Genomic DNA, 25,081 nt, shown 5'->3' on the forward strand with positions numbered 1-25,081 from the left:
AATTATTTATCTCAAGAAAAATGAAATGTTATTCGTTATGATAGATGCGTAGATATATTTCCTATCAATTGATGCAAAAACCTTTGCGATCTATTGAGTAATGCTCGAGTTATAAGCGTTCCAAATCTTGCATTTTTTCCTACTTGTTCAATGCCTAGATTTCCATTTCACCCCCTATATCTTCCGGTTAGACGTAGTCCTACGTTAAAAAAAATCAATCAACAATTTACTATTTTTGCTATCTAGAGAAAAAATTTTAACGGACGAATGAACTGAATTTTATATTCATTTCTTAATGTTTTTTTGTTTCAAGATGGTTAGACATCAATTGCTTTTGTTTCTAATATAATTTGATTGTTTTGCGTGAGCTTGGGCGTTCTCTCCTTATAGCTGCATCTAAGCTCTCTATAACGACAAACCTTTATAGCGACAATCCTCTACAACGACGGTCCCTTGCGATGTCGCTATAGAGAGCTTCCACTGAAGTGATCCGAGTCAACGTTAGCGCTCCGATAGGATCTGACGTCGATGATATCTGAGAAGTGCCGGCAGTCAATCAGAACGTGGTCGATTTGTGTTTCTGTCTGGTTAGGTGACCTCCAGTACCAGTACTTGTGTAGGAGTTTAGGCCGGAAGAAGGTACTACGAATGGCCATGTTATTGACATCAAGCCATAACAAATATTGGAACGCTATTTCAAAAAATCTGCAAAACTGTATGAAACTCAAAAAATCTGCAATTCCTAATTACAGATTCTTGGTTTCCAGAAGTCTGAAAAATCTGCATAAATACATATTATTCTGTAGATATAGTAACCCCTCCGATGACACATTGCTCATAGCGTTCGGATCGTTCGGATGCATCGATTCCACCTGTTTTTTTCGTCTCAAAAGTTTATTGATATCTTTCAATCATGGATCTCGTTTATTCATATATATATAATATATATATATAGAAGTAACTACGCTTAAGTATTCTTAGTTTCCTCTCTATCTCTCTCTCTCTCTCTTTCGTAATAGTAGCTGTTTTGCTTTCAATAAGAATAGTTATAGTAATAATAATAATAATAATTGTAATAATTTATAGGTTTATGTTTTGCTTCTCATTCATTTTCTTATCCAGAGCTAAGGTAGAGTCTATTTGGGGTTTTTTTTTCTCTTCAGTAGTATTTTATTCGTCTTTTTATACACTAGTTTTGCTACTACTTGCTCAGAATCCAACTGATTCCGCTTCGGGGTTTTCCGAACGCTCTCTTGCTTTGACTTATATGTTTGTTTTAAAGTAGTTATAGCTTACGATCACGTTTTTCGATTTTTACACTACATTTAGTCCATCGAAATGATATACATATAAAATTGATAGTATTTTTTTTTATTCAAACAGTTAAAATGAGCAAAGATATTTGTGTTCTCCCCCCGCACGGATTCATTTCAAGGGGGAAAGCTTTTTTCTTGTATACACCTCACGCGCGCCGCGCCCACTTCCTCGTCAGATGATGAATGGCACTTGAAGTTCTCGTTTGTCTCAGTTGTTGTTGTTGATTCGAAAGTAAAGTAATCAAACTCCGAAATAAAAGAAGAGTGCTGTGTCTGTGTGTTTGTGTTTCGGTTTTGGCTTACTATGAATCGTGGTGATCCGCACACTTCGCAAATTTTGTCCTTTATAAATACTAATTTTATGTTTGTCTCTATACACATCTCTCTTTGGGGGGATCGTAGTAAATTTTAATAAATTGCACGTTTTTCTTTAAGCTTCTCGCTCGCTCTCTTTCTCTCTCTCGCGATTCATTCGATTCTTCTAAACAGAGCGGCGGCGGCGCTCTGTCACCCTGTTTTCCCACGGGGAGGGGATGTTCAGGAGTAGAATACAATGCCGCGCGCCGGCATTTGTTCTATATATGTTTTCGCACTTTGGTTATCTGCTGTATTATATCCTGCTTCTCTCGTTTCGTCGTCATCGTCATTGGCAATCCAGTCATGCATCTCATGCATCCTTGTCAACGATTAAACAGACACACGCATTTTCTTGTCACGCTAATATATTGGTAAAATGATAGAAACTCGCTTATAGCTAATGGGTTTGGATTTAAAAATAAATTAGCCATGAGGAGTAGGGGGTAGTGCTGGATCAAAAATGGTCAATTTCTATTCCCTACTGTGCACAGGAATTCCTCTATTTGTTTGCTTTTTTTTTTCTATCGGAGGTACATCGATTTTTTTTCTGTCTTCTGCTTACTCTAAACGATAGGAAATAAAAACATTTGAAGCTCTCTCCGGCCTCATTGTCATAAACGAACACATACGCGCACACTTTGTGTAACTATTATCGCTACTTTCTTTGTCTTTTTCCTTCAGTTTTGAGTGGATTCAATAGTCCAACTAACGAACAAAAGTAAAACGTAGAATGGATAAAGCAATTCAATTCAATCGGTTGCCACCGAGCAAACTTAACATATTAGCATCGGAACTAAGGACCTGGAATGCATCAAAGAAATCAACAGTCTTTCTGAAAGATCACTTGTTTAAAATAATGAAACAAAAAAAAAAAAAGATTAAAAGTACTGAAACAGAACAGAAGTAAAACGCACAAAAAAAACAAGGGCATGCAACGAGGAGAGTTCAGTTTTGATTTCGTAGTCCTACTTTATGAGGTAAAAACGCGCTGCCAGCGTTTCTATTCTAAGGGGGCCGTTGTTCCTACTTACTTTTTGTTTGTTTGTTTAAGTACAATGCTACTTCTTGTTTTTAAGCCACTTCGGTTTTTGGCCACGCTTTTGCAAGCAATATTTACAGGATATTTTGTGGATGTGCAAATGTGTGTGTGTGTGTGTGTGTGAATCATGCCTTAACTTAAAACAACACTAAATTCTATCCAAGGCTAGCCATTTTGATTTTCGTTTCCTATGATTATATCTCATTAATAGTAATAATAGTTTTTTTTAGCATGAATTGAACAGAAGGCTTTTGTTTTTCTCTAGAAAAATGTTTGGCTAAAAATAATTATCGTATAGAATATATTATATAGATATTCGAGAGAATCCCGTTTTTTTCGTTCTCTGACTGAGCGCCGACTGACTGCACATTAAAAAGTAGGAAATCTATTTACACGGCATTTGAAGGGGTAACCCAGTAGGTTAAAAATCGTGGATCGTGGGTGGAAATCCTGCACAAAAATCATCGTTGTATGTTTTCGTTTCAGTTGAGGGGGTAGGGCAAAACATAAATACACCCCGGAGTATATGACTAGAATCTGCTGCTGTTTTGTTTCCCACCTGTTCTTATTTTTCCACGCCGAGTAGTTTGGCCGCGTCGGAGGCAGACCCCAGAAGCATCCGGTTCAGGATTCCTTGATCGCTGATGCCGAGCAGATTTCCGATCAGGCCCGAATCGATGAGCTGCTGCTGCCTCTGGCTCTGGATGGTGGAGTTCTTGGGGCGACTTGTGGCAACAACCGGTGGCGGTGACGGCTCCTGCTCGTCATCGCTCACATCGGACGCGGGATCGTTGCTGCCATTTTTGGCGCCGCTGCCGCCCCCACCCCCATTTAGGCGGGAGCATTTGTGCTTTCTCTGGTGGCGCAGCATGCTGTGCTTGAGGGTGAACCGACGCTGGCACACATCGCACTGGAAGGGCCGCTCGCCGGAATGGGTGCGCATGTGGCGCCTCAGGTCTTCCGTCGACCAGAAGCGACGCAGACAGAAGGCGCAAATTACCTATGGTGAAAAAGAAACAGAAAAAAAAAACAATCGTTAGTTTTGTCAAGTTCCGCGGGGGCACGAGCAGTTGATGATGGTGATGATGACGTTGATCCCGCCACCTTTCCCCACAGAGGGTTGAGCAAGACGAGTTATCTTGAAGATATGATATTTTTTTGACGTAGAACTACGTCTTTCATTTCTTTACTGGATTGTAACTTCAAAGTTTCGAAAACGAGAGCATTTCATTGGAGAAACAAGGTTTTGAGCGTTAAAACCTCTTTGCCGGCTAAACGAAATGGTATGATAATCACTTCATTGGAAAGATAAAATCTCTACGAGTTATGATTTTCACTTATTGATCCAAAAACTTATTTCAATTCTTTGAAAACTGCTTTGAAATTGGAATCACAAAAATCTGTATATAAGCGGGTGCCAGCTCGGAGATCCACTTGGTCATGATTGTGCTGTGAATGGAGCATATTCTCGCTGCCAGCCAAAGCACTGCGCTCCTGCTGCTTCTCTTTTGCTATCGATCTAAATGAAGCCTAGCGAGAAACGATGCTAGAATAATAATTTGGATGGATTACGACCGAACTCTTGATGAGTAAAAAAAACATCGGCCAATACGGAATGTTTGACCACGAAATGGGGTAGAATATATTCACCAAACCAAAGACACCGCACCATTTCGCTGGTTCACATTATACGTATTTGTTAGATCTCATCAAGAGACTATTTTGAGTACTAATATATCTTTGCCAGCTGAGCGAAGTACGGAATGATAGAGATAGAAACGGAATTGGTGAGGGGTTCACAGTAGGAGTGGGCGATCTTGGTTCGATTTTCAGAAGATCGATCTTTTCCATTTTGATTTTCGATTTTTGAATCGATTCATTGAACCCGAAAAAATCGTGAAGATCGATCTTTCGAAGTTTTCGATCTTTTTTTTCAGTGTACATTGATTTCAATCTCACTCTACCTGACAAATTTCATAAACATAATCGGCTTGATCACGAACGTCACTTCACGGTGAAAATGAAATGATTTGTATGCAAGGTTATATGCATTTCATTTCATTTTCACCGTGATGTGACGCTCTTGATCAGGCCCAATGTTAACATTTGGATAGCTTTCGAGGATGTCAAATAGTGATGGTGAATAGGATTGGGCGATCTTGGATTGATATTTAGAAGATCAATCTTCTCTCTTGCTCTCTTTTCATGTAACAATTCTGCTCCAGGATCGGATAGAATTAAGTTCAACTTGCTGAAAAACCTCCCTGATGTGGCGAAACATCGCTTGTTGAATTTATTCAATAAGTTTCTGGAGCATAATGTTGTTCCGGATGATTGGAGACAAGTACGAGTTATAGCTATTCAAAAACCCGGAAAACCCGCGTCCGACTTCAATTCGTACCGCCCAATAGCAATGCTGTCTTGTATACGGAAATTGTTGGAGAAAATGATCTTGTTTCGCCTTGATCGATGGGTTGAAACGAATGGCCTACTCTCAGATACACAATATGGGTTCCGCAGGGGCAAGGGGACGAATGATTGTCTTGCGTTGCTTTCTTCAGAAATTCAAATGGCTTACGCCGAAAAAAAAAACAAATGGCTTCAGTATTCTTGGACATAAAGGGGGCCTTTGATTCTGTTTCAATAGAGGTTTTGTCAGACAAATTACAATCTCGGGGTCTGCCGCCTCTATTGAATAATATGTTATATAACTTGCTTTGTGAGAAACATTTGAACTTTTCTCACGGAGATTCGGCAGTAAGTCGGGTCTCTTACATGGGACTCCCCCAGGGCTCATGTTTAAGCCCCCTTTTGTACAACTTCTACGTAAGCGACATTGGCAATTGCCTTACACAAAATTGCAGCCTAAGACAACTTGCAGATGATGGAGTGGTGTCTGTCGTAGGATCTAACGAATCCGACCTGCAAGGACCCTTACAAGATACTTTGAACAATTTTTCAACCTGGGCCATTGGGCTAGGGATCGAATTCTCCACGGAGAAAACAGAGATGGTGGTTTTTTCTAGGAAGCATAAACCAGCAAAACCAAAGCTTCAACTTTTGGGTAAACCGATCACTCATGCTATGTCATTCAAGTATCTTGGGGTCTGGATCGACTCTAAATGTACTTGGGGGGTCCATATTAGGTATCTGAGTAAAAGATGTTAACAAAGAATAAACTTTCTCCGTACAATTACCGGCACCTGGTGGGGAGCCCATCCCGAAGATCTTATAATGTTGTATCGAACAACTATTCTCTCAGTGATGGAGTATGGCAGTTTCTGTTTTCAATCAGCTGCCAAAACACACCTCATTAAACTCGAGCGAATTCAGTATCTTTGTCTCCGTATTGCGTTGGGATGTATGCCCTCAACGCATACCATGAGTCTCGAGGTTTTGGCAGGCCTACCCCCACTAAAAGATCGCTTCAATTTATTATCTCTTCGGTTCCTCATCCGGTGTAAGGTTATGAACCCATTGGTGATCGGAAATTTTGAGCAGCTGATCGAGCTAAATTTTCATTCTGGATTCATGAGCTCATATCATGAATTCGTCTCCATGCAGGTTAATCCTTCTTCGTTTATTCCCAACCGTGTTTGTTTTCCTGACTACATCAATTCCTCTGTGCATTTTGATCTGTCCATGAAGCAGGATATCCATGGAACATCAGATTATCTTCGATCGAGGATCGTTCCAACGATCTTCGATGCAAAGTATGGGGATATCAATTGTGATAATATGTACTTTACTGATGGGTCCTCTATGAATGAGTCCACAGGATTTGGAGTGTTCAACGAATTTTTTAGCACCTCACACAGTCTTCAGAATCCTTGCTCAGTGTATATTGCTGTATTGGCAGCGATACACTGGGCGCTGGACAGCGTCGCCTCACGACCTGTTGAACACTATTACATTGTAACGGATAGTCTTAGCTCTGTCGAAGCTATCCGTTCAGTGAGGCCGGAAAAGCACTCGCCGTACTTCCTTGAGAGAATACGAGAAATTTTGAGTGCTTTATCCAGACGCTGTTATGTCATTACCTTTGTCTGGGTCCCTTCACATTGCTCAATTCTGGGTAATGAGAGGGCTGACTCATTAGCAAAGGTAGGTGCAATTGAAGGCGATATTTATCAGCGTCAAATCGCCTTCAATGAATTTTATTCTTTAGTCCGCAAAAATACCATAGTTAACTGGCAACGCAAATGGAACGAAGATGAATTGGGCCGGTGGCTCCACTCAATTATCCCTAAGGTTAGCCTCAAACCATGGTTCAAAAGTCTGAACTTGAGTCGGGACTTTATTCGCACCTTCTCCCGACTCATGTCCAATCACTGTTCGTTAGACGCGCTACTCTTTCGTATTAATCTTGCCGACAACAATCTTTGTGTTTGTGGCCAAGGTTACGACATCGAGCACGTTGTTTGGTCGTGCGGGCTGTATCTTGTCGCCAGATCGAATTTAGTAGTCACCCTTCGGGCCCGAGGAAGGCAGCCCATGATGCCGGTGAGAGACGTGTTGGCTCGGTTAGACCTTGATTACATGTCCCAAATATATGTATTCCTTAAAGCTATCGATCTTCGTGTGTGATTGTCCTTATACCCTTAGTTTTTCCTTTTCCTTTTCCTTTGTGAGAGATCGGATCCCTTCTTAAGAATAAGATGAAATGTAAATACATATTAGATATAAGATAGGTTTAAGAATTGAGTGTGATGAGTGTGATTGAGAGTGTGAGTGTGATCATTGTCAACATATCCTCATATCCCCTCCTTTTCCTGAAGAAAATATGTCACCCTTCTAAACTCGAGTTGACCGCGAGTAATCGGTTTCCTATATTATTAACATTAAAATTAAGGAAAAATGTATATATACTAGTAACAATACAGTAAGGAGTTCGGCTCCTTTAAACCTATGTAACTGAGCCTGTAAAAATAAACGATTTAAATAAAAAAAATATAACTAAATGACACACGTTTAATGACACGGTTGGATTAAACGAGATTTTTGTCAGCGTAGTTCTGTATGAATATCAGTTGTTGAATTTCTAATAATTTCCAATTAATTTATTTAATTAAATAATTCCATGACGGTTCAAGATGAGTGCCCTGCAAAATTACATTTTTTTCTCTGGGCTTTCAAGTTTTTTTTTTGTGACTGAGAATCAAAATGAAATGCCTTTGATGCATGAATAGAAATGTGGAATGTTAAGAAAACACAACACTTATATAGAACAAGTAAATAAATTGGAAAAAAGGCATTCGATTTTCCGAAGATCGAATCAGCAAAGATCGATTCTTTGGTACCGATTAAATCAGTGAATCGATCCCTACACCGTTTAGAAAATCGTTTCTTAAAGATCGATCTCTTTCTAGAGATCACCCAATCCTAGTTCACAGTGCTTTGCCTAGTAGCAAAAAAAAAGGAAAGAGGGGTGAAGGAGATAGAATTTGCGCTGGATATTTTCAAAGAAGAATCGATTCCCGCACCGGAAATTTATTAAGACCGTTAATTTGCACAGAAAAGGATTATGCTGATTTGTACACCAACGTTACCGAACACTTCGAGTGGATCCATGAGGAAGTTTCTATGGACTCTGGAATTTTGGAAAAATCGTCTTCATGGCTAATCCCCTTAGTATCCCCTCATCAAAGACTATTTCCATACTAATTAAACAAAAGTTTCTGCGAAATTTTACATGTGGAGGTTTTGGAGGACAATACATGTTTATACGATGGTTCGACACTCCTCACCCCCTCTTTAAAGGGGTGGCTGCCATACAAACGAATCACAAATTTCTGCATAACTCGAGAACTAATCAAGCAAATGGGACCACCTTCATCGCATACTGTATGGAATATTTCACACCTGATATCAGTAACCTATCACCATCACCAAACACACTACTATGTCCACCATGATGATAACACAATCAGTTCAACTCTCGCGCGCGCGCGTTCAACTACTGACCTGCGACCTACCTTCCGATTGGCATAGTCGGGATACTTTCCACCGCGACCACAACCTTCGCCACTTTCGTCGTCATCCGGCGAACCGGACGGTGCTTCGCTTTCCGCCTCCAGCGTCACTTTGTTCATGAGCAGGACAAACTCCTGCACGTGGGACTGTTTGATGTGGTCCAGGCAGGACACGCGATCGCCGAACGAGCAATCGCACAGATGACACTTGAAGGGAAGATCCGAGTTGATCGGCGGTATCGAAGAGTTGTTATCGTCGGCGTCAGCTGCTGCTGCCATCGCTGGATGGACGCTGCTTTCTGGTTCTTCTTTGATTGTGGGTGGGTCCGGTGAGCAAACGGCTTCCGGTTCAACGCAGACTGGCGGAACTGTCGATTCCTCTTCGAGCTGCGATTGAGCAGATTGTTTGCTGAGGGGCGCCAACGGCTTGGGACTTACTGGCCGCGAGGGTGGTGGTGTGGCTTTCGATTTTGCAATAGCTTCGGCGACGGCAACCGGGACGGGTTCCGGTTTCGGGTCCAGCAGGTCGTCGATCGGCACCGGAATGGACATGGCCGACTCGACGTCGCCGTGTTTGCGCAGCAAGTGGCGATCGCAGTTCGATTTGGTGGTGAAGAGCAGTGTACACTGCGAACACTTGAACGGCTTCTGGCCGGTGTGGGTTAGAATGTGGCGGCGCAGGGAGCTGGACCAGGGGAACATGCGTTGGCAGTAGGGACAGCTGACTCGGTTTGGCGCCAGGCTGTAGGCGGATTTTTTCTTCTGCTGAATGGACGATGGATTTGGATCGTCGGTGCCGGAGTTGTTGCTTTCGGATGCCGACCCGGAAGCCACCAGCCCCTCCTCGTCGCTTTGATCCTGTGACAGCGGAACATCAGGTCTGCTGTAAGAAAAACCTTCTTATTAATAATATTCCAAAGATCCTTCACACATCTAACTACGCAAAAAAGTCGAAATTTACCTAAAATAGTTCTCGTACGCCACGTTCGTGGCGTTGTCCACCAGCTTGGAAACGGACGCCAAATCGCCCTCGTCCTTGCTGCCACTATCGACGGGCGCCTTCGCGGCGGACGTGTCTTTCTCTTTGTCCACCTCCTTCCTTTGGCGAATCGCTTGCTCCAGAATTCCCTCGGCAACGGCTTTCGCCGCCTGCTGTCGCTGGTGCTCTTTGCTTTCCTCCAGTTTTTGCTTCAAAATCTTGTGCTGGAACACGGGACTTTCGCGCCCTAGTTGATGCTGATGCAACTCTTCGCTGTCCGATTCGTCTCCCTTGCTCAAATCCTCCGGCTGAAATTCCTCATCGATCACCAGCTCTTTCTCGTCCTCCTCTTCCTCATCATCCGCTCCGTGTCCATTGTTGTTGTTGTTGTTGTTGTTGCAATGGCTCGACAATGCTCCCGCTCCTCCTCTGCGCTGCTGCTGCTGCTGCTGCTGCTGGGGCGAGTGCATCTGATGACCAAACGGATGCTGTCCTTGAGCAATGATATTCTGCAGCATACTGCTCATAGTGCCACCGGCGCCGCTTTCTCCCCCGCGTCCCGCCTGCTGATGATGGTGATGATGGGCCGCTTTGCCCGACTGCTGAGCCAAGATGGCGTACTTCACCTGCTCGGAAATGCCTCCGTATCCCCCCGCCAGTGCCGCCGAATGGTGGTGGGCATGTGGATGCGCGTGCGGAAGCGGATGCGCAAGATGATGAGGGGAGGGCTGCAGTGCGGAATTGGTTGCGGCCGCCGTCGCCACTGCCGAGTGACCCCGCCCACGCATCAGATGGTGTCCTCCGCGCTGACGCTGCGACCAAAATTGGGGATGCTGCTGCTTGATGTGACGCTCCATGTTCGAGCGGAGGGTGAATCGGGCCGAGCAGTGTTCGCAGGCGAAGGGACGCTCGGTGCGATAGCGGCGCTGCTTCTGCTTTGGCATCAGCACCCCATTCTTGATGACCATCTTGACGGGCCCGTTTCCCAGCGGGATGGTTGGCATTGTCGAGGGAGGTGGGGGCGGTGGTGGCGCAACCTGCTGCTGAGAATGCTGCTTCGGATGCTGTAAATGCTGCTGCTGCTGGACGTTTGGCAAACTGTGCTGCTGCTGTGGCGAGGGATGCGGATGTTTCACCGGCGTCAGTTGAGCTGATGATGGTGACACCTGGTGGTGCTGCTTCTGCTCGGTGGTAGCTCCACTCTTGTCCGATTCTGCGGGCGAGTGGAACGGATTGCCGATCAAGCTTCCGCCGGACATTTGTGGCAGCATCGGGAATTCTTTGGGGAAGAAGTTCTTCAGATCCGCGAGCGCTCCGGGCGCTGCGCAGAGTAGTGGATTCTGCAGAAACAAAGGATGCAGCGGGAAAGCGGTGGGAGGGAAGCTGAAGCGGCTGTACAGCTGGCTCAGCTGGAAGTAGTGAGCGGGATCCAGTTTGGACAGCGTATCGCTGAGGAATTTCTGCTGCATCAACTGAAGCTGCTGTTGGTTTTTCTCCAGCAGTGAGAGGTCCAGCTTTGGCATTTTAGCCACATGGTGGCTGCTTTCATCCTCGTCCTCATCTTCGGCCTCATCATCGCCGCGCTCTTCGTCCTCATCGTCATCATCTTCGGCATCCGAGCGGGGATGGTCCGAGTCGATGTCGTTCTCCAGCGGTGCCGACCGTGTTGTGATCGTCGTCGGTTCCGGCTTCTTGCTCAGGTCCAACGCGTCCATGCTGAGATCCATCGGGCGGGAAGTATCCGGCTGGGAGACTGGTGTCTCCGGAGTTTCCTTCTCGTAGTCCTGCTCCTGGGGCGGCGTCAGTTGATTCAGTTTCTCCAAACTCTTGACCTGAATCTTGGCCGGGGTCATGGGCAGTGGGGTGTTATCGATTTTCGTTACCAGACTCATCGGAAGGGGCATCAGCATCTCCTTCAGGTGGGAAACAGGAGTGCTGCGATCCGTCGGTTTATCGTCCACATCCCGATCGAAATCCCCGGGAGGGGTGTTGAACATCTGCAGCTTCTTCAGGGGATCCTCGCAGGAGGAATCCTCCGAGGGGTGGTAAATGATCGATCGTTTGACCTCATCACGGGTTGTCCGCCCGTGGCGATTCCGCAGATGACGCTCACAGTTGGCCTTCGTGGTGAAAGCATAGTTACAGAGAGCGCATTCGTAGGGTCGATCGCCATTGTGGGTGCGCATGTGCCGAATGAGGGTCGCCTTGTCGTTGATCATGTAGGGACACATGTTGCAGCGGTACGGACCCGGCCCAGCCGCGGAAACGTGGATACGGTTGTGACCCTTCAGGGCACGAAGGTTAGGGAATACGGCGGTGCACAAACGGCACGGAAATTCGCCGCGTAGCTTCATCTTGCGGAACTCCGCCGTAAAGGCGTCCTGGGCTTCCTCTTCTCCGTCTTTCTGCGGCGAGAAGAGGTCCTTGTCGAGCTGGCGGAAGAAACCACCCGACGAGGTAACGTTGATGATCGACTGAATGTCGGCGAGATCTTTGGTATCCGGCTGGGGCGGATAGTTAGCCCCACTGTGGTGATAGTAGCTTGGTTCCTGCTTGATATCCCGGGTGTTTATCGGCGAGGTGAAGGATTTGTCCAGCGACGACGGAGTCGTCGGTGCCTCCGATATATTCGACGACATATTCGTCGACATGGATTTGTTCTGGAGGTCCAAATTGGCGAAGAAGTCATCCCGTTTGAGCTCCTCCTCGGAGGATCCCTCACTAATCGTCCATTTGCGCTTCTCGCCGCTGCCACCCCCACTGGAAGTGTACTCCGAAACGCCACAATCCTTCACGTGCATCTCCAGGGTTTTCGAGCAGGGGAACGCCCGGTAGCACTTGCTGCATTCGAACTTTTGGCTCGTCACCGGCGTCCGGATGCTCTGCTCGCACACACTTTTCGCTATCAGCGGGAACTTCTCGCTGGAAAAGTCCACGAAGGTGAGATCCTTGAAGCCGGGGGTGATATTCTGGTAGTTGTTGTTCCCGCATCGATGCGCATTCAACGCCTTGTAGCTCTTGAACACCACCTCGCAGTGTCTGCAGCGGGCGGGAATCTGCGGATGCTCCCGATCCATGTGGCTCTCCAGGCTGACCATGCTGGAGAAGTCGTTCCGGACGCAAACCGGGCAGCAGAACTTCTGCACCCCCTCGGTCACACTCACACCATCCAGGATGTTGTTGTTGTTGATCGTCGTCCGGATCTTGCGCTTGTAGTGCACATTCTCGTCCGCGTTCTTCCGTTTCCCCTCGCCATCGTAGTTGCTGCTGTAGCAATTGTTATTGTTGTTGGACATGCCGCCACTGCTGGCCCCGCCGCCGCTGCTGCTCCCCCCACTATCGGTCGACCCATCGCTCTCGTAACTCTCCCGTTCCGATTGTTTGTGGGTTCGCATGTGCCGGTGCATGTTTCCATTGGTGGTGAACGTCAGATTGCAGTACTTGCAGTTGAACGGACGCTCGCCGGTGTGCACCAGCACGTGCCGATCCAGGGACGAAGCGGACGACAGCACCTTGGAGCAGATTTTGCACACAAATTGGCTCTCCCCGTTGTCCCCGGACGCCGGTTTGCTGTTGTTGTGCGACCGGATGTGCTCCGTGAAGTCGTGCTTTGTGGAGGAAATCGTGTCGCAGATCGGGCACACATATCGCTTTCCCTCCGACCCTTCGGTGGCGTGGTGATTTGTGGGATGCTGTTGTTGCTGCTGGTGGTGGTGGTGGTGATGATGGTTATGGTTTTCGCTGGGTGCTGCCGCCAAATGCTGCTGCAGAATGTTGCTAGTAGCGATTGGCGAGCGCGAACGCTTCCCGCTGTAATTGTTGTTGTTGTGGGCAGCGATGTGGTTGAGACTGTGGAACTTCCGCCGAAGCATATTGTCCATCAGCTGGTGAAGGTTTTCGCTGCGGACGGTGTGTTGGCGCGACTGGAACAGCACCGACGACGATCTGCGCTGGTGCTGCTGCTGCTGCTCCTCATCCGAATCGATGTTGTCCGAATCGGCGCTGGTGGTGGTAGTCTTGTTGAGCTGATGATTGCTCAGTGTGGAACGGTTATTGTTCGTCTCCACGCTGCTGGCGGTACGATTGGACGAGCTGATATCCATCGCTTCCTGGGACGACGAATCGGTGGAGAGGCGGCGATCCATTGCTTCTACTGGCTGTGATCTGTGGATGACAGAAGAAACGAGGAAAAAATCCAACATTAATCGAAGCGCATCAATCAACTGCGCAGGGCGACATTCGCCGCCTTCAGCCTCTGATGATTAGTTCACCATCAATCACTTATCAGCCCCCGCGTCAAGGGCTTGCGACTGCGTGAAACCTTCGCCCCGATAAGAGAAACCCCGCGTGTGTGTGTGTGTATGTTCAGCGCCAAGATGAAACTCGACGAGACGACGCAAAGTGGTCCCTGAGAAAATTTAGGCGCCCAAAACCCAAAAAATGAAGTTTCATAAAAAAAATCCTATACTCCCTTATTTTAGGATGTTCAAGGCAACTAGCATCACGTGTTTCAACCCATTCCGCGCACGCATCATTACCCTGGAAACGCGGTAAGATCGCCGTTACCAATATTTTGAGTGTGTTTTTTTAACATGTGTTTTGGTGAAGTTTTTGAACGATTTTTTTGGCTCATTATGTTTCATGAAACATTTTTAACGAAGAATTAGCATTTGTCGTCAGTTTCACAATTCGATTGCTTGTAGTATGTGTTACCTCCACACAAAGTAGAGTAGTGCGGGGCAAAATTGCGCATTGGCGTTTTTGAAACAAAAGAGGAAGAAAATTCAGCAACAGTGTATTCGTTTGACACATTATTACACCAGCAGTTCACACATATAAACAAGATGCATTTCATTGAAGTGGCAAAAAGTTATGAGAAAAGAAAACTTTGCGTTGCTTGGCGTTGTTTGCTTTACGTTAAAGACATCCCGATTGAGTACCAATACCGATCTGATGAACCGATTATCGATCAACTCTGACCCATACATATCGACATTGAGGAAGAAACAAACGAAGAGAAAACCAGCTGTAAGCGGAGAAGTCCTGAACTTGCTGAACATCGAGGAAGAGATACAAGCGTCTCATGACGCCGGTGAAGAGGATGTTCAGATTGAAGATGAAAAAAATCAGATTGAGGGCGAAGATGAAGAAGAAGAATATGAAGGAGAAGCCGATGAAGATGAGGAAGGAGATGAAAACATGGAAGGAGGCGAAGTCGATATCTAGCAGTACATAGGAAGGCATTTTTAAAATTTTATTTTGTAAAACTTGTGATGCTTTTTTCAATAAGTATCTCGAATTATGTTGCCAAATATTTATTATTCGTGATGTTTTTTTTTCAATAAGTATACCTATCTAATTGTGTTGCCAAATATTTGTACTACACTATTTCAAACAATATTGATTTTTGATTGCTCATTTAATTCAAACTTCATTAAACCTTTCAATCCTATTTTCAATTTCTTCTTCAACCATTTCGTCAATTCATTGTATAATTTGTTCCTCAATATCTTTCAAATTATTTTTCAATTACTGTTTCAATCTATTTCAATCTTTTCTTGTTTTTTTTCTTTTTCTATTTCTTTCAAACTGTCTTATTATAGGGGAAACTTCGATATAACGTACCCTCGTTATAACGTACCCTCGATATAACGTCACTCGATATAACGTACATTTTACCTCGATATAACGTACACATTTCCAAAGTGTAGAGGAACAAAAATTTCAATATTTTTTTTCTGATAGAACAATGAATTATCTGTATTGTGATGCTAAAACAAGTTTTGTACCTTCAATCAATCCCGAAATACAGCTGGTTTTGTAATTCCGGATTATAAATGAATCATGCTTTAATCAACAGTACGAAGGGAAACATCATGAGAAAGGCTGGCTTCGTCTTCTGATTGAAGTTATTCATTGACTTTACTATAACAGCAACACAATAATGTGTTATAGACTTCGTTTGTGAGTACTTTATTATGCTTCGATATAACGTACAATTCGATACAACGTACAATTTTGAAAGTGAAATGTACGTTATATCGAAGTTTACCTGTAATTTGTTTTTTTGTTTCTTTTCCAATTGATTTGGAAATTTCTTTTCGATTTTTTTTTATCTCCTCCGTCCTTTATTTTCTCAATCACAATGAATTCCTCCATATTTTTTTTTCAAAAAAAAAATAAAAAAAAATCAATTTCTTTTTCAATCTCTTTCTCAATTCCTTCAATTTTTTTTTCATTTCCCATCCACATCTTTCAATTTCATTTTAATCTTTTTTTTCAACCCCCGCTTAATTTTTTGTCACTTTTTGAATTTGTTTTTCAATTTTATATCCAATTTTTATTTTTGTTTCATTTTTTTTAGTTTCGTTTTATATCTCTTTCGCAATTTCTTTTCACAATTTAAATTTATTTAAAAACTAGCTAACCCGGCAAACTTCGTCCCGCCCATTTACTTGATTAATTCTCGAGTAATGCAGAAATTTGTGTTTTATTTGTATGGCAGCCACCCCTAAGAGAGGGGGGAGGGGTATCTAACCACCATAGAAACATTCATTGCACCCTAAAGTTTCCATATGCCTAATTTGGTTTAATTTGCTTGATTAATTCTCGGGTAATGCAAAAATTTGTGTTTCATTTGTACGGCAGCCCCCTCTAAGAGAGGGGGAAGGAGTATCTTAACACCATAGAAACATTTATTGCATCCTAAAACCTCCACATGCCAAATTTGGTTTCATTTGCTTGATTAATTCTCGAGTAATGCAGAAATTTGTGTTTCATTTGTATGGCAGCCTCCCCTTTGAGTGGGGGAAGGACTGTCTAACCATCATAGAAACATTTATTGCACCCTAAAACTTTCACATGCCAACTTTGGTTCCGTTTGATTGATTAATTTCCGAGTAATGCAAAAAAATTGTGTTTCATTTGTATGGCAGCCCCCTCTAAGAGAGGGGGAAGGAGTATCTTATCACCATAGAAACATTTATTGCATCCTAAAACCTCCACATGCCAAACTTGGTTTCATTTGCTTGATTAATTCTCGAGTAATGCAGAAATTTGTGTTTCATTTGTATGGCAGCCCCCCCTTTGAGTGGGGGAAGGACTGTCTAACCATCATAGAAACATTTATTGCACCCTAAAACTTTCACATGCCAACTTTGGTTTCGTTTGCTTGGTTAATTTCCGAGTAATGCAGAAATTTGTGTTTCATTTGTATGGCAGCCCCCCCTTAGAGAGGGGGGAGGGGTCTCAAAATATCACGAAAACCTTCCCCGAGCTCAAAAACCCCTACATACCAATTTTCATGTCGATCGGTTCAGTAGTTTCCGAGTCTATAAGAATCAGACAGACAGACAGACATCACTCCATTTTTATATATATAGATGTCGCCTCTTTTTCCATTTCTTTCCCAATTTCTTCCAATTTAAAAAAAAATCCATTCTCTCTTCAATACCTTTATTGAAGGTATTATGTCTATTGTTCTATCTTTTTTCTATTTCTTTCGATGATTACTTTATTAGTTTGTTTTCAAACTTTTTTCCAATTTATTTTTTTTATAAATTTCCGTTTCAGTTTTTTTAATCACCTTTCCAATAAACGACATTAATCTCTTCTTCAATTTTTTTGAACATAAATTTTTTCTTCAATATTTTTTTTCTCTTTTTTTTCCTCTCAAATCTCTTTCGATATATTTTTTAATTAATTTTCCATTTCCACTGCCAACATTTCTTTGCACTTCATTTTAATTTATTTTTCAATCCATTTTCCATTTTTGTTATTCCTATTTATTTCGATTTCTGTTTCAATTTACTGTTACTTTTTCAATCTCTTTATTTTTTCGCTTTTTCAATTTCTTTTACAATGGTTTGGTCTACTTTTTTTTATATTTCCTCCAATCTATCCTTTGTTTTTCGATCACTTTTGCAACTCATTTTCCAATTTTTTAAATCTCCTTCCCATTGTCTTCTTTAATCTTGTTTTTAATTTAAATTTTTTTCAATGAAAATCATCTCATGTCTTTTCTAATTACTTTTTTAATCTTTTAAATTTTGAACTTTGCCCCCTTGCCCCTCTATCCCACTTTTGCTTTTCTGATGAAACAGAGTTGAAAAATGAACTCAGCGTATCCGAAAACTTCAGTCTACCAAAAATTGGATTTTTAGCTCAAAAATCTGAGTTTTGGCCGCATTAGTTCTGTCAGGGACCACTGTGCGACGCTGCAAATCATCCGGAAATTGTGCGCACCAAGATCAAACGCAAATTGCCGCCCGCCGGAACGTCGGAACAACACATCGGTTAAAAAAAAAAGTAGATCACCCCCATTTATGTGTGCACACACCTCTATTTGTGCGCCGGTGTCGGCCACGGGGCGGAAATCGAGATAACCGACGAACGCGCGTCGTGATGATTTCTTCACCTTTCTTCCGAATTGGCATCATCGTCACCGCCACACCAGAGACAGGGGCACAAGCAATCTCGCAACCCGGAGGTGGATGATTCATATGCCTGTTCGTCGCGTATTCATCGTGAACATAATCTGTCAATATACAGAGACACGACGTGCGCGCGATAAAGAAAGGAAACTTGAGAGTCCATCCTTTTTTTGCTGACTTGTTGGAAAAAAAAAATGAAGAATCGCGGAATACGTGTGTACTGATCTGTTTATCGGATGATAACGCCCAGAAGAGTGGAGGCGCACTGTGGTGATGGGTGGGACGGATGATCGAAGTCCGTTGGTAATAATGAGAGCTGAGCAAACAGAATTGGTACTTGCCATAACGGTACCGTTTGGGACTGGTTGGCGAATAAAACATATTCATTTAACAAATGGTCGGTGTAAGTCAGAGGGGACCAAGTCACAAAATTAAAATTTCCAGTTATTGAGAGCATTAGGTAAAGCACATACCATAAGCACATTTATCAAATTTAGAAAATGATTGAAATGTCAGTTGTTTTCACCGAACAAAATCTTCTATTTAAATGTGGAAACGACGCTAGGATTCAATGCTGTAAAAACCATGAATCAGAGTTCGCCATGGTGGAAGCTCCACCGGAATGGAGCATCAATCATGCGGCTGGTCGAACTTTCAAGGAGTGTCCCGTCTTTAAATGAGTCAAACGCCGTTGCAGGATACGCTCTTCAACAGAACTCCAACAACGATGACAACTGGTGCAGCGTCAGTCACTGTGAGATAAGATTAGATAAGTTTCGCGATGAAATCAATCTTTACGCGATTGATATAGTAGTTAGCGAATCATCCGTAGCTCTTGGAATGTGTTGGTTTTTTTCACAGTACAGTATCATAATGATGTACCACTTGGCACTTGCGAAGTATCCAATGTTTGAACATTGGACCCTGAACGAATGAAACACGGAAATAAGAAGTATACACATCCATGATTGTAAACTAAATATTGTCCATCGCCAGCAAATGTGCTTCGCTTTGAATGTAGATTAAAGTTCACTTGTAAATTGTTTAGACTAGAACAGGTCGAAATCCTTCTGAGAGTGAGAATTGTTATCACGAGAGGTATTACTTTTAAACATGTCATTCTAGGCAAAGATTCCACAAAGTCATGTTCCTTTGAGGAGTGCGGTATAGATACGAGGAACTATAATTCCACAGAAATTCCACATACGTGTACTTTTTCCAGATAGATCTCTCGATAAAAGTTACCGTTTACTCTTCGAAAAACTCAAGACTTCATAGAACTTAACAGAAGATTTTTTTTGCCAACTGAAAGTGACCGAAAACTAGATATATGTATCAAGGAATGCGGAATCGGTGGACTCAGAAGGTCTGGTTTGAGGTCGAGCAGTCTCTTGTGGAAGCGATCGATCGTGAGTTCAAAACTCAGGCCCCTCATTGACCATCTTTGAGTTGTTACAGAATAACTACGTCAACGCAACAATCATCAGCGATGGAGATCGATCCACGGTCGAAATAAGATCGATTCATCCATACAACTGCTCTGCTATGCAAGACACATCGGGCTGCTGTTCTATAAATAACTCATCAATGATCAATCAACTGTCTCCGCTGTCCGGTCTAACTGGATAATGGAAGAACAGATAGAAAACTCTTACGCCTAAATGGCTAGTGTGTACATGTGTACCATATGCAATGGTACAGAAGGGGAATACTCTAACGCCGAACAAATGTCAACTGTGTAATGTGCTAATTATAGATATGATAAACATGTGACATGTACACGATTAAAAATTCGCCTCTGTTACAGCTAAAATGCTAATGAGCCTAAAATAAACAAAAGGGATAAAAAAAAGTCTCTTGTGGGTATCCAACGAATCTCGGCAGTATCGACAACACGTTTTTGTTGATCAACTAGGCGTACTAGACCTGTTTGTGTATCGTCTACTCTACATATTTATAATGTTTGCTTGATGGAAATATGTATACACCCAAAATTAATTTTTAGCACATGTTTTGTCATCCCGATTCATTACATTAGATGAGCCTAAAAATAACAGAAAATGCGCTACTCCCCGATACATGCATATTATTTTTATAATATATATGCTAGAGCCAATATGAGCCAATATGAGACACATTGAAATGAAAGCATATGAAAGCTTTTCGTATAGTTTGCCAAATACACGGCCCATACCGAGATGGATATAGTTCTCCTTTATGCTCTTCTTTTTACTCTTAGAAAATACTTTCCAGCATCATTTTATAATGAGGTGTAATATTATCACGCATTTATTGGAGGCGAATGAACTGAACAGTTTAAAGCCTCTATACTTCATCACGTTCGTTCGTTCGTTCACACATTTACGCAACAGCACCAGTAGCTATGTGGATAGGGTGGTCGTGTAAAACAGCTTTACATTCTAGCCGGCCTGGGTTCGATCCCCGTTGACATCGTTTGGACTGAGAAGAGAGATGTCTGCTCCCATGCATACAGACATTTTAAAGCTTTTGAGACAGATAATTTTATTTGCTCATTTGACGCTTCAGGACACGAAAAGGTATCTTTTCTGCCGAAGATGAAATGTTTTCTGGCAATGCTAGTTTGGGTGTAGATAGCTCCATGAGGCCGAGCGTTGTCGTGATACGATCGGTGGTATCTGTCCTGTCAAGCCTCGCTTCGAACTTATTAACAAAAAAAATCATTTCATTTAATGTAAAAATGATTGTTGTTTAATGTATGCCACTCAAGCAGTATATCGGACATGCTAAATCGACCTTCAACGCCTCTCGGTTCCAATTCATGTGAACCCCTCCATGTTTTGATGCGTTTGAAAATTGAATACGGATTTGTGCTTCTTCCGTTCAAAACATTTTGTTCGAGTTATGCTTCTATTTCCCTTTGTCGATCTATGCACGATGCGAAAACCATTATTTTACTACGGAAAAAAAGGTATGATTTCACTAAAAATGAAATGCTCTGAACGATTATACGATTTTTAGTTCACTAAATTTAAAGGATCGAACTACAGAAGAGCTACTGAAGAATCTGTGTTGAAATTATTTGTAAAAAATTCGGAAATTGTGAAATCGGAATTTTAAAATTTGGAAAATTGGTAGGAATCGCAAATAGGAATATAAAAAAAAACGAAAATTTCCAAATTAAAGAATATATAAAATAAAAGAATTTCAAATATGATGATGTGTGCGAGAATCGACAAATTAAAAGTTGGAAAATTTGAAAGCTTGAAATTTAAAAACTTAACAATCGAAGGTTAAATCGGGCAATTGAAATAACAAAATTGGCCTAATAGAAAAATTTGAACAAAAATTAAAAATGGTGAATTGATTATTCAACGAATTGAAAAAAATCAAATTTAGAAATTGAAAAAAATACAAATTACAAAATTGAAGAATACGTAAATTGAAAAATTAGAAAATCGACAAATTCAAAAATTAGCGAGTTGGAAAATCAAAAAATTTAAAAGCTGAATAATTAACAAAACGGCAAAAGCTTGGCAAATGAAAAAGTTGATAGAAAAGGCGAATTAAAAAATTGAAAAATTATCAAGGTGAAAAACAAAACAAACAAAAATTAGCGCACGAAATATTGGCATCTTTTACATGGATCATCTACTCAAACGTAAAACGTGTCCAGCATTTGTATGAAATTATTATCAAAACAGGTCATGAAGGATACATATTTATCGATTCCAAAAGTCATAAATTATTTACGTTTTTTTTTTGAAAAAGAACAAATCTTTTTTAAAAAAAACCTTCACAAGCGAGCTAAAAATTCAGTCGTTTGATTACCAAAGTGTGTACAATCGTTAACATATCGAACTCTGCTCATTGGAAACAAATTGCACATATTGCGTCAAAAACAGGGATGAAAAAGCTAGTGGAACATTATTTGGTTTACGACTAACCATAAACAACACCGTAACCATACGTAACAATGAATCATTTCCCTCCCCAACCAATGATGTTATCTTGGTAGCTCTGCGTTGACCAATGCATCGCTGGACTGATTCTAGATCAAATAATTACTTTTTTTTTTTCACTCGCTTTGTGTTCAAATGGCAGTAGAATTTTGCTTCGCGAGAGATAGGCTCTCTATGGTATACGATATGCGCACTCTCGCTCTCATCCAGCTCAGTTCAGCTTGCAATGGGTCGAACTTCAAACGTGACATGCGCAAGCGCTCTTCGATCAAAACAGAGAAAAATTATATCCGCTCCGGCAGATTTTTATTGGCAAATATAGCCAACGTTCTGTTCGGACTACACAATTAACTTGGATTTATTAACGTGAAAATAAATGTAAACGGATATTGAAATTAATATGAATTAATCAATGCAAAAGCTTTTCCTTTCCTCAAGTCGGCCATTCAAAACAGATCAAAACAGAAAATCTCGAGGAAACATGACGACTTTTTGAAGAGGGCCTAAGTTTTCTTTCCTTATTTTTTACGAACATTTCTAACTCTACAACATTTTGGCCAAAAAATGAGTCAAAGTTTGAAGTTTTTACTGCGAAACCTCTGAGTCTAAGTTTTGCTGTGTACATACCTTACAACGCTTGACCGCATGTTGTAAAGCCTTCTTTGAAACGCTCAAATGAGAAGTACAACTTCAATCCGTGTGTTCGTCAGAATGACTTGTTATGACCGTTGGTACATGTCGTGCCTGAACAGAGCTTCCATTCTTTTGAAGATGGACTAAACAATCGGTCAATTCTTGGATAGTCTCAAAAAAAGTGTCGTTTTTTTCCGAGCTGGAGCTCAATAGAAGTTCGCAAAATGGGGTGGAATGTTTTCAGAACATTTTTGTCAGATAAAGCATTAGTTTTCAGAAAAATAAACCTTGAATCTAACCGAGCAAGGTCCCCCAATATAACCCAAAGGATCAGTCATAGAAGAGAGGTAGCGGAGTTCCTGATTTCATAGATTCATCGTTGAAACACGATCGGTAGAATGCAAATGTGAACATCTATTCCCTCGTTTCCATCCGCACACATCCGGTGAAAGACAACTCATCGCGGGGGCTCCTATCACATCATCATCGTTTGATCATCATCACGCGTGCGTGTGTTTCCTCCTCATTTTACGACCGTTCCTTCCGAGAAGCGAGATCATCCAAACGCATCCCAACGCCTCCAGCACTTAGTATTCAAGAAGCCCTGCGCGCGTGTGTGTGTGTGTGTGTGTGTGTGTGTTATGGTGGTGACTTCAACGACACGCAACGGACGCAGGACGGAGGTGTTAATTACGATCCAGTCCGGAGGTGCGCATCTTGATGTCTTGTGTGTTGCATTGTAATTAGTCTTTCCCGGAGCGGAAGCTGCTGCTGCTGCTGCTGCGTGGACCATTTAAAATCAAACCACGAGATTGCGTAATACTTGAAACAAAATGAATTGGACTAATGGCAACCCGGGGAAAGAGAGCATACACACAAGAGGCGCGTTTTCAGATGAAGTTCAAGGTTGGCCATCGCGCAAAGAACTGGACAATGGCCGACCGAAGTCCAGAGCACGAGAAGACAAAAGATCAATCTTCCTCTTCCCGGCGTCGCACCAACACTCACCATCCCAATCCATCGAAGAAGATGGTAATCATCGAGAGTTGGAGCTCCCGCGTCTTCGTGGGGGGGGGGGGGCTGGCGTCAACGGCACAGAGTGGAATACACAAATGGAAAATGATTGAAGTGGCATAGAAAACTAATAGCAGTCACGCAATCGAGAAAATTTTCTTTCCGTTCTATCGCGCGTCTGATACTGTCTGCGCGCGATTCCTCCACCGGAGAGCTCGCAACTAATCAGAGAAGTAGATATACACCGCGCGGCGGAGTGAAGAGATGCTATCTTCGGTTCGGTTGATTTTGGTTGTCCAACATTATAATAGTATTTCCGGAGCTTACCTGGAGGAGCCGTTTCTCGAGTGAAGACGGTTTTGTTTGTCTGCTGTTACTATGGCAGCGATGCCGCCCTTTGGGCGGCTTGCCTTCGCGGCGGGGGCCCCCCGTCTACTAGATCTTCTCGACATTGGCTGAGATAAGGCGCAGAATGTCATCCACAAAGCGGGCACAAAAACCACCAACACACATGTATATGTGTTAAAAGACACACACTAAACACACTTGTTCAATACCAGATAGCAAAAAGGAAAAGCGCAAAGGTTTTTCACCTTCCACACGGGGACGAAACACGTTTGATCCCTCTGGCGAGATCTTTGCAACTGACCTCATCTCTCGCACCGGATTCGATTCGAAGCCAACGGACGAACGGAGCCGCGCACGAGAAAGAGAGGATCCATTTTTCCTCCTGACTCACACAGCAGCAGCAGCAGCACCAGCCAGCAGCAGAAAAGTAGAGGCACTAGCGAGAGGAGCGTACAGAAAAAAAGGAAGCAAGAGAACACTGGGAACTGGGAAAAAGATACACCTGCCATCCGCCTACAGAGAGACCGTCCGCCGTGTCCGCGTGGTGTGTTTCGTCGTCGTCGTATATTGCAGAAGGGAGCAGAGTTTGGAACAACTTGGTTGTGTGTTGGGTTGGGTTGGGTTGGTGGGAGGTGGAGAAGGAATGAACGCGCAACGGCTACATAACGCAAAAGCACCTTTCCGCTGTCTCCTGCGCGGCACCGCCGCCGTGACCTCGACGACCGGTGCGGTGCGGTGTGTACTCTCATCCGCAGCATATGCAGGAAGAAGACAGCGGAAAGAGAAAACGACGTCCCCCAAATGCGGTGGTGTGTATTTTTTCGAGGGAGTGTGTGCCTGCCCTCCGCGTGCTGTTCTGTTGATGAATCGTAAAATTATCCGTACCAGCAGCAGCAGCGGTACAAAGGCTCTACGCGCGAGGGCTCCAGAGGGCACAGGTGGAACCAGCGGGACGGACGGACGGAGCGAGGCATGTGTTGGGCGCAACGAAACTCTGAGGACCGAATTGGCGACGACTTGGCACAGGCTACACAACACGATGGCGGCGTA

At 43.1% G+C, this 25,081-nt stretch overlaps 1 protein-coding gene across 3 annotated transcripts; it reads right to left on the reverse strand.

The window, feature by feature from the left end:
- Positions 1 to 887: 887 nt before the first annotated feature.
- Positions 888 to 24,419, reverse strand: LOC129772800 (uncharacterized). Of its 3 annotated transcripts, none has more exons than XM_055776282.1 (4): positions 24,011 to 24,419; positions 9,646 to 13,827; positions 8,688 to 9,564; positions 888 to 3,712 (listed from the first exon to the last, which is right to left on the reverse strand). In XM_055776282.1, exons 1-4 carry the CDS (start codon positions 24,160 to 24,162, stop codon positions 3,278 to 3,280), a joined length of 5,646 nt encoding a protein of 1,881 aa, XP_055632257.1. In that variant the 5' UTR covers positions 24,163 to 24,419; the 3' UTR covers positions 888 to 3,277. The 3 variants fall into 3 exon arrangements, with proteins under 3 accessions (XP_055632257.1, XP_055632249.1, XP_055632265.1); XM_055776274.1 differs by having other exon boundaries at positions 8,688 to 9,567; positions 24,011 to 24,418; XM_055776290.1 differs by having other exon boundaries at positions 3,574 to 3,712; positions 8,677 to 9,567.
- Positions 24,420 to 25,081: the final 662 nt, after the last annotated feature.

Source organism: Toxorhynchites rutilus, chromosome 1, assembly GCF_029784135.1.
Source record: "Toxorhynchites rutilus septentrionalis strain SRP chromosome 1, ASM2978413v1, whole genome shotgun sequence".
Classification (NCBI taxonomy): Eukaryota; Metazoa; Arthropoda; class Insecta; order Diptera; family Culicidae; genus Toxorhynchites; species Toxorhynchites rutilus.